Source organism: Cucurbita maxima, unplaced genomic scaffold (assembly GCF_002738345.1).
Source record: "Cucurbita maxima cultivar Rimu unplaced genomic scaffold, Cmax_1.0 Cma_Scf00018, whole genome shotgun sequence".
In the NCBI taxonomy this organism is placed as follows: Eukaryota; Viridiplantae; Streptophyta; class Magnoliopsida; order Cucurbitales; family Cucurbitaceae; genus Cucurbita; species Cucurbita maxima.
In genome coordinates, this window is record NW_019272034.1 from 637,006 (window position 1) to 645,836 (window position 8,831).

The 8,831-nt window shown below is 39.5% G+C and overlaps 3 protein-coding genes and 1 long non-coding RNA gene across 5 annotated transcripts in view; 2 read left to right on the forward strand and 2 right to left on the reverse strand.

Annotated features, from left to right (window-relative positions):
- Nucleotides 1-156: 156 nt before the first annotated feature.
- On the reverse strand, nucleotides 157-2,776 carry LOC111492904 (G-type lectin S-receptor-like serine/threonine-protein kinase SD2-5). The gene is made up of 2 exons (XM_023142411.1): nucleotides 906-2,776; nucleotides 157-829 (listed from the first exon to the last, which is right to left on the reverse strand). Exons 1-2 carry the CDS (start codon nucleotides 2,734-2,736, stop codon nucleotides 171-173), a joined length of 2,490 nt encoding a protein of 829 aa, XP_022998179.1. The 5' UTR covers nucleotides 2,737-2,776; the 3' UTR covers nucleotides 157-170.
- Nucleotides 2,777-4,276: 1,500 nt separating this feature from the next.
- On the forward strand, nucleotides 4,277-7,399 carry LOC111492990 (methyl-CpG-binding domain-containing protein 11-like). The gene is made up of 2 exons (XM_023142549.1): nucleotides 4,277-4,554; nucleotides 6,222-7,399. Exons 1-2 carry the CDS (start codon nucleotides 4,426-4,428, stop codon nucleotides 7,065-7,067), a joined length of 975 nt encoding a protein of 324 aa, XP_022998317.1. The 5' UTR covers nucleotides 4,277-4,425; the 3' UTR covers nucleotides 7,068-7,399.
- A 539-nt stretch (nucleotides 7,400-7,938) lies between these two features.
- On the forward strand, nucleotides 7,939-8,799 carry LOC111493267. The gene is made up of 2 exons (XR_002719978.1): nucleotides 7,939-8,378; nucleotides 8,481-8,799. It is a non-coding gene; the product is annotated as an uncharacterized LOC111493267 (long non-coding RNA).
- LOC111493264 (protein LURP-one-related 5-like) overlaps nucleotides 8,623-8,831 on the reverse strand; it is a 1,239-nt gene continuing 1,030 nt past the window's right edge. For both annotated transcript variants that reach the window (XM_023142911.1, XM_023142910.1), the window contains exon 3: nucleotides 8,623-8,808. The gene's annotated coding sequence lies outside the window, so the exon portion shown is untranslated. The remainder of the gene's footprint in view (nucleotides 8,809-8,831) is intronic.

Sequence of the window (8,831 nt, forward strand, 5' to 3'; positions counted from 1 at the left end):
ATATGAATAACCCTCCAACTGACATAGTACCGATCTATAACAGTCCAGCAAGGAATATTAGTCGAACAAATTTCAATGAGTTACATTAAAAAGAATGCATTAAAAAATATGGTAATAATGTTTTATAATTTGCCTCCCAATTAAGTTTTGCAACACATTCGGATGATGAATCATCTGGGTCCCGACAATCGAACATCGGACAATCTCACTTCACTAAAACACCCGTTTAATCCCAACGACATTACCGTCCCTCCTCCACTACTCCAAGAAAAACTCCACCCTATCTCCGCCGCACTCGGCGGCCTCGGCACCGGACAAACCCCTTCCAGCATCTGCACCACCTTCCTCATTGGCGGCCGGAAACTCGCCTCCTCCTGAACGCACCATACCGCCACCTCCACCGCCGCCTCGACTCGCCAGTCCTCCTCCGTCACCGTCGCCGCCACTCTCGGGTCCAACACCCACCTACCCTTCTTCTCCGCCACCATCCTCGCCGCGTACGACGGTAGATGCGCACTCTCCGGCGGTTGATCGGCGTCATAGCACTTCCTGTTGCCGATGATCTCGAGAAGAACCATACCATAGCTGTAGACATCACTCTTATCGGATATGGCGAGGTTCGTGATCCACTCCGGCGCCATGTAGCCTCTAGTTCCTCGAAGCTGAGTGAAGATATTGCTCTGTTCTCTGTTAACAAGTTTCGCCATGCCGAAATCGGAGAGCTTTGGCGTGAAATTGTCGTCGAGGAGGACGTTTTCGGGCTTTATATCGCAATGGATTATCTTTGATTCGCATTCTTGGTGAAGGTACGCCAAAGCCCTCGCCGTACCTGTTTGATCAACCAAATCAAAGCCTCAAAATTTGAACTTCAAAACATTCAAATAATTTAGAGTTCGAGATGTTACCCAATGCAATGTTGAATCTTGTTTCCCAATCCAAAAACCCATCTTCTTTCCCATTAAAAATCCACTTATCCAACGATCCATTGCTCATATACTCATAAACCAGAAGCCTATGAAGATTTTCAGAACAGAATCCTTTGAGCTTCACCAGATTCACATGGTGGATCCCGCCGATCAAACTCACCTCTGCTCTGAATTCTCTCCCTCCTTGCCCAATTTTCTCCAGTTTCTTCACTGCCAATCTCGTCCCATCTCCGAGCTCCCCCAAATAAACCGACCCGAATCCCCCCTTCCCGATCTTCGTCGAGAAATTCCTTGTCGCTCGCCGGAGCTGTCTGTAGCTGAACCGCATTGGCCCGCTGGAAACCTCCTCAAGAAATTTGTCTTCCTCTGTTGCATCTTCAATGGAGCTTAACAATTCCTTCACTTTCCGCCGGTAGAACAAAAAACAGAGCAACCCCATGAAGGACAGAGCCATTGCAGCTATAAGAATACTCATGAGAACGATGTGCTTTCTTCTGTTTGGAGTTGGCGTAGGCGTTGTTTCGTTATCGTTGCTGTTGATGGGGAGCTCTATTTTCATATACGAAATGTACCCATTGGAGCCCTCGTCGGATCGTTGTAAACTTCCGATCTCGTCGAAGAAGAAGCAATCCCCAGAATTTGGTTCGAAGAACATCACATTGCAAGAGCAATTACTGGCGCAGGCTGCTTTGCAATTGTTCAAATCGGAGTTCAACGCAGGAATAGCGAAACGGAGAGCAAAATAATCAAGGTTTTTCCCCAAATACAGTAGCTCGGTGGCATTGGATCTGCCATTGCAAGAGATTGAAGGGAATTTACAGTTGAACTTGTCGTCGAAAATCGTCGAAGGACACTGGCATCGATTGTCGAAGTAACATATGAAAAGAGGATCACAAGGCTCTGGAACGCCGCAACTTTCCGCCGGAATTCGAATGGGCTCCGGCGGAGCTGATTTTCCGCTCTCCAAATTGTGAAAAGCAATCGATCCATCGGTGTTTAAAACAGAAACCCATCTGTCTTTCCAATTCGATTGCCAGAAAAATTTGAATCCCCATAACAACTCCCCATTCTTGCCGAAGAAATTCCAAGAATTTGATTCCATAATCGCAAACAGAACATACCCATCTCCGCCGTTTCCGCTGCCAGAACCGGCGGCGGCTCGCTTTATTTTCCGGCTATCTTTCGACAGAGCCCAATAGATTTGGGGATTCTGATAACCCGCAGACAGAACCAAATCTCCTTGTTTAAATTCCAAAAAACTCGAGAGATTATTGTCATTTGAGTAACTTACAAGCTTCATTCCTTCCCAGAAAACCTGGCCGGGCAAAAGAGTATTGGTCGGAAAATGGAAGCTCTGCCAAACGAAGCTTCCATTTTTGCTCTTCAAAACCAAATTTCCAGAATCCAAAAGCTGCATTGAAACAACGCCGTGTCGGGCCGTCTCAGTCGACCAAATTGGAGCAGAATTTGGTCCAAATTGATCCAAATAAGCATCCCCTGTTTCATCGAACACGAACAGAGCAGAGTCGTTGACCGGAAAATCTCTGTTCGCCGTCCAGATCACTCTGGAACTGAGAATGTGAGTAATTCCGAGTGAGAAAGTGTCGTCGTTGGCACCGGCGTAGAAGCCGAGAGAAAAAATGGAGCCTTTGGAGAGGAGAAAAACTCCATTTGTGTCGTTGAATTCTGATGCAGAAGCTTTGAAGCCTGGATTGAGCTTGTCAATCTCTTGGGATTTGACAATGTCGATGTGGGATTGAATCAGAAAAACGAAGAAGAAGAAGAAACTTGCGATTTTGAATAAACCCATCAAGAATTAGCTTCAAACTCCATTGATTCAATTGGTGGAAGTTGAAGATGAACAGAAGAAAAAAATAGAATTATGTTCCAATTTTAATTCTTTTTAATTTATATATATTGCGATTAAGATTATATTTTGTGTAAAACAACTAAAATTGGGGACTAAATATAAAAGGTAAGTGTAGTTTTAAAAAATTATTAAAAATATCAAAGTTTGCGAACAAATAAATAAAATATGAAATTTTGTTTATGATTACTTTGACTTTTGATTTGACAAAAATAGTTTGACTTTCAATATTTAAACAAAACATTTATTTCAATATTCAAACTTGTATAAAACAGTAGGAGATAAGTCAACGGATTTTAGTTAGTAATTGTATAATTACTTTTTTAAAATTAGCGAGTAATTAAGGCGCACTTAAATAAACTTTAATGTTCCATTAATTGTTGTATTAGTTAACAATTAATATCGCTAATGACATGCCACGATGTGCATAACATGCTACTTTTATAATGTTATATCACGATGGAATAATAATTAATAAAATAGTGGGCGTGGACTGCACAATCTCTTATAAATTATTTATATAAACCACACCACTTTAAAATAAATAAAAGGGAATTTAAAATAATTAAAAAAGTGAAGTTACCAATTTGACCTTAGTTCTTATACTTTAAAAGTTTTTAACTATATCTTATAATATTAAATTTATAATTTTATGTTCTATCATAGATCTCGAATTTAGTAACGCTATATATGTGGCAATCACTTCTCTAAGTTTTATTTTTCTCTATATTTCATGTAACTATCTATGCCCGGGATCCATTGCATCTCCTGTGACACATCTATATTGTTTACTTCTCGTTTCTAAGAGATGAGACTTTCTATACAGACCAAGATAAGACATCCACAATGAAAATCCATTCGGGAAGAGATGAATATGATTTAAAAAAAATGAAAAACTAAACAAAAAATTGTTATAAAAAAAAAATTAGTCCATATATATATATATACACTTTTGGAGCAAGAATGGAACCTGAAACCTAAGCCAAGAACAGGTTTAGAACACAGCACAACAGGGTCAGATTCGGACGTCAAACTCACATTTCAATTCCCTTAAAAGTAACGTTATCCAAATGCGTTCATGTCCGGATTGACAGGTGGCTGGAAGACCGTCACCACGACCTTCCCACGCTCCTCCTCCTTTCCAAGCCCTGATAACAAAGTGCGGGAAAACAAAAATTCCTTTCCATTTTAAAAATAAAAAGATTTTAAAAAGCAAAAAAATGGAATTTTGGAATTTTGGAATCTTTGGATTTTCTTTCTTATCCAAAGCTGGAGAGAGAGAGAGAAACAAAAAAGATTGGATTTTTAAGTCAGAATCCCTACACAAGAACAGTTCCTAATCCCTGAACTAGCCTCTCTGATCTTGACACGTGGGTGATGATTAAAGAATTTGAAGCTCCCCCTTCTTTTGATTGGACAAAGTGTCAGATGGGTTTTGGATTTTGAACTTTGCCTTTGCGGTGAAGGTAAGTTTAGCACAGCCCTTGGGAGATTTTAGGACTAACCACCAAAAAGGCACACCTCAGAGACTCTCTCTCAACGGTTTATGTGTTCTTTTTTGGCCACAAGACCAAAAACTGGAGAGAAGAGAGAGAAGTTAGACAGATTTCTAGAGACAGAAAGTGAGAAAAAATGGAGAACAAAGAGGAAGCCATGCTGATAGTGGAAGATGAAGCTCAAACTAAGAGTAGAGAAGGAGTAGCAGCCATGGATGAAGTCATTTCTGTGGAGCTTCCTGCCCCACCTACTTGGAAGAAACTGGTCTCTTTCTCTCTCTAAAACTTTGAAAATTTCTCTAAATTTAGTCCCGTTTTTGCCAGAAAGGAGCTTTTATCCTCTTCATATTGCAGTTTTTGTGTCTGTTCTTTTCAATTTCATCTCAAATGTTCTGTTTTTGTGTTAAAGTTTGTGTTTTTTTTGGGGGGGTTTAGAACTCTGTTTTTAGCTCTAGGGCTTGTTTGCATGGTTAGGGTTCTGTTACATCCTTAATTCCTTGTCTTTTGAAAGCTGTCTTGTTGAACAGTCCATTGATTCTTTTCTTGTGGGTAGAATTGTTGAAAATTTAGGCGTTTCTTTGGTGCTTCTTTCCCCTGAGTTCTTCATTTTCTATTTTCAAAGATTGGATATGAAATGTAAGCTTATGGGGAATCTTTTGGATTTTGAAGTGAAAAACGAGCTTCTATGAAGTTCTAGATGATGAATATCTATGAAAGAGCTTCTGTTTTATTGAAAATAAGGAACTGTATGTACCATTTGATCTGCTGGAGTGTTTTACTTAGGAGTGTTAACCTGAGATCCCACGACAGTTGGGGAGGAGAACGAAACATTCTTTATAAGGGTGTAGAAATCTCTCACTAGTATACGTGTTTTTATAAGGGTGTGGGAATCTCTCACTAGCATACGTGTTTTAAAAATCTCGAGAGAAAGCCCGGAAGAGAAAGTCCAAAGAGGACAATATCGGCGGCGGTTACAGTTAAGTTTTCTCGGCTTCTTGAATGATAGCACGTGGTGTCATGTGTTTGATATTCTTGATCTTGTGTGCTCTTGAGATACTTGGAAAGCTTCATCTTGGGAAGCACTTTTGAAACTGTCGGTGCCTAAAGCTGTCTGCTCTTTAGGGCTGCAATAGAAAACTGAATCCAATGCTTTTGATCTGAGGCCTACATGTTTTTAACCTAAGTTCAGGCCGTTTTTGAAGTGTTATATATGAATCATGCTGAGGAGTTTTGTGGCTTTTATTGTATTAGCTGTGTTGACCAAATGATTGTATGAACTATGAAGCATGTCAGTTCTTGATGTTTTATCAAAAGTCCTATTGTAACATGGTTTGCTGTTGGAGATTGCCTCGATTCTTCAAAACAGTGAAATTTACCACGGGTTTTTTCCCCACTGTGTTGAATATTGATTGTAATAGTCCAAGCTCACCACTAGTAGATATTGTCCATTTTGGCCTGTTACGTATCGCCATTAGTCTCACGGTTTTGAAATGCGTCTATTAGGGAGAGGTTCCACACTCTTATAAGAAATGCTTTTACTCCCCTTTCCAACCAACGTGGGATCTCATAATGATAGTTGTTCAACTCGCCCCCATCCATCCCTGCCATATTTTCCATGTTTGTTCTTTCTGGATTTTTCAAAACATGTTCGGGTGGCTTGATATAACAGCCGAAACGTACCGCTAGTAGATATTGTTCTCTTTGGACTTTTCCTTCCAGGCTTAAGGTTTTAAAACGTGTCCATTAGGTAGAGGTTTCCACACTCTCATAAGAAATGCTTTGTTCTTCTCTCCAACCGATATGGGATCTCACACTTGAGAGTAATGCATGTTGTATTCTAAAATCTGCCAAACTCTCGACCTTTAGCGTATATGGATCTTCTTCTTTGGAAGATTTTCAGTTATGACTAACAAATTGTTTTTCTTTTTTCAGTTCATACCCAAGAAGGCAGGTACACCAAGAAAGAGTGAGATTGTATTCATTGCTCCAACTGGCGAAGAAATTGGTAACAGGAAACTGCTGGAGCAGTACCTAAAATTGCATTCTGGTAGTCCTGCAATATCGGAGTTTGATTGGAGCACGGGCGAGGCGCCTAGAAGATCAGTAAGGATTAGTGAGAAGGTTAAGGAAACTCCGCCTAAAGAGGAGCCTCCGAAGAAACGGAGCCGAAAATCCTCCGGTTCGAAGAAAGACATGAAGGAGGAAGCTGATGCAGTTCCTGAAGTTCCTGAAGAAGTTGAAATGAAAGATGCAGAGGGGAATGACAAGGCGGGTGGCTATGTTGGTGAAGCTGAAAATGGTCAAACAGAACACCAGGAGATGGCTCCTGAGGCGAAAGAAGGTGAAAAACAAGTTCTCGAGGGAAGTTCCGAGGTCGATGTTAACTCTGAATTTTTCGGTAAAGACGAAACGGATAAGAATGGTGGCAAAACCGACGGTCGAGGTTACATTCAAGAAGCTGAAAAGCAAGGAAATGATGTAGCAGAAACAGTCTCACCTAATGAGCATACTGTTGCTACTGAGGTTAACCAATCTGAAAAAGAGACAGACCAAGAAAACAACATTCCCGACAAGGATGACAACGATCCTGGCAATGTCATCGTTCTACAAGCGAAAGGAGTCGTTGAGGAAGAGAAACAAAATGATCTGAATGAAGCAGCAGCACCAGAAGACAATGAGGGTAAGTGTAATCACGACGTTTCAACAAATGGCGCAGCTCATGCCGAGGACCGAAGCATCGAAGACGATAACTTGGCGAAAGAAAACGGGAAGCTTTAGCTAGGACTGACCGAGGAATAGATGCAGCAGTGCATACCACAACCGCCTGCAGACTGCTGTATTATGCCTACTTCCCATCACCTTTTGGCGGTCTTGACACCAGATCTTTGTAGCAACTGCTCACTCTCTTCCACGATGACAGTAACTTTAGTATGTCTTAGCTTTAGTTTTACGAATGTATTTACCGACAAGAGAACTCTTAGTTGTCAGAATTAGAGTTTAGAATCTGCAGCTTTTGTTGTTTTTGGTTACTGAACTTCTTTTGACCGTAGAATGTTACTGTTAATCAACCTTCTAATTTAACTTCGGGTGAAACATGTTCTTCTGTTTCATATTGCTACTGTTTTTGCTCTTTTCTTTCTCAATGATCCAATAATAACTTTCATTCCGTAACAGACAAACTCCACCACTACTAGTAGATATTGTCTGTTTTTGCCTGTTACATATCGTCATCAGCCTCATGATTTTAAAATGCGTCTACTAAGAAAAAGTGATATGAACCAAGAGACATCAATCGTACAATATGTTTCAATGAAGATGTGAAGAAAATATTGTTGAAATTATCAAAAGATATTTCAATTCATGCCACATTGAAGACGAATTAAGTTTCATGTTTTGAATTTTGAGTGGAGTACAATTTAGAGTTGTTGTATTTCATTAATGTATTTTAAGACTTTTAATTTACTCTAGATTACAATTACATGATGTTTATTTTGAGGCTATATAAAGCCATGTGTGTTGTATTTGTAAGACACTTGGAAAATATAGTAAAAAAAACATTTGTGCTTTTCTTTAGCCAATGACGAAGTTTATTGGCAATTCTATGTAGTTTAGGTTGCATGTAAAATCATTCAAGCTCGACATGATCAATCTTGCTTGTGGAGTGATTCGAATCTCAAACAATGTTCTTGCCTTAAGATATTCGATCAACAAAGTAATCTGAATCCTACTCCCCTTATAGTGGTTCCTTATCTTATCAAAAAATTTCTACATTCTTAAAAGGAATGTTTTGTTCTACTCTCCATTACCCCAAGAAGTAGAACATCACGCTGAAACGAAGCAAGATGGATATTCCAAACCCCATCCATGAAACATGAATGACAGAGAAAATGGAGGTTTTTCCAAGAAAAGTAAGAGATGAGAAGGGAAGAATCTATTCTATGCCTCCTTTAAACAACTCCATAGGAATAACGAATCTTCTTCCATCTCATCAAAATTTGAATCATGTTTAGGCAAAGGCCAAGGAATCTCTGAGAAGGAAAGGATTGCTTCATTCAAATGATGTTGTGCTCCTATATTTTGGCCAACCAAGTTAGTTTTTCAATACCCATTAGCTAAAAAGGAACTCTTTTTCTTTCTCCTTTTGCCTCCCCACAAACAAAATGGCTACTCATTTCCTCCCTCCTCCTGCAGTTTTAAGGAAGATGTTGTGGCATTTATGAACCCTCTTGTGCAATTCTTCTCCCTCATTGCCTCTCCTTTTTTCATTAATGCATACCCATTCCTTGCTTACATTAACAACCCTCAACATCAACTATGCCCTCTTCAACAACAACAACAACAACATTTCAGCAATGCAACAATTCCATTCCACTCTCTAATACTGTTTGTGGTGTTCGTTTTAGTTTTATGTTTCATGTGAGGGAATCATTTTGAATTTTTTTTTTTTTTTTTTTATCAAATTTCAGAACAAAAAAGAAGTTTATACAAACAAACAACCAACCCCTTAAAGCAAAAAGAACAAAAAAAAAAAAAAAAAAAAAA

What these genes read in the sequence shown, in the direction of transcription:
- LOC111492904 (XM_023142411.1), bottom strand. Translation starts at nt 2,736, where the DNA reads ATGGGTTTATTCAAAATCGCAAGTTTCTTCTTCTTCTTCGTTTTTCTG. An exon ending in AAGATTCAACATTGCATTGG is followed by an intron (nt 830 to 905) that starts GTAACATCTCGA and finishes TTGATCAAACAG; the next exon opens with GTACGGCGAGGGCTTTGGCG.
- LOC111492990 (XM_023142549.1), top strand. Translation starts at nt 4,426, where the DNA reads ATGGAGAACAAAGAGGAAGCCATGCTGATAGTGGAAGATGAAGCTCAA. An exon ending in CACCTACTTGGAAGAAACTG is followed by an intron (nt 4,555 to 6,221) that starts GTCTCTTTCTCT and finishes TTCTTTTTTCAG; the next exon opens with TTCATACCCAAGAAGGCAGG.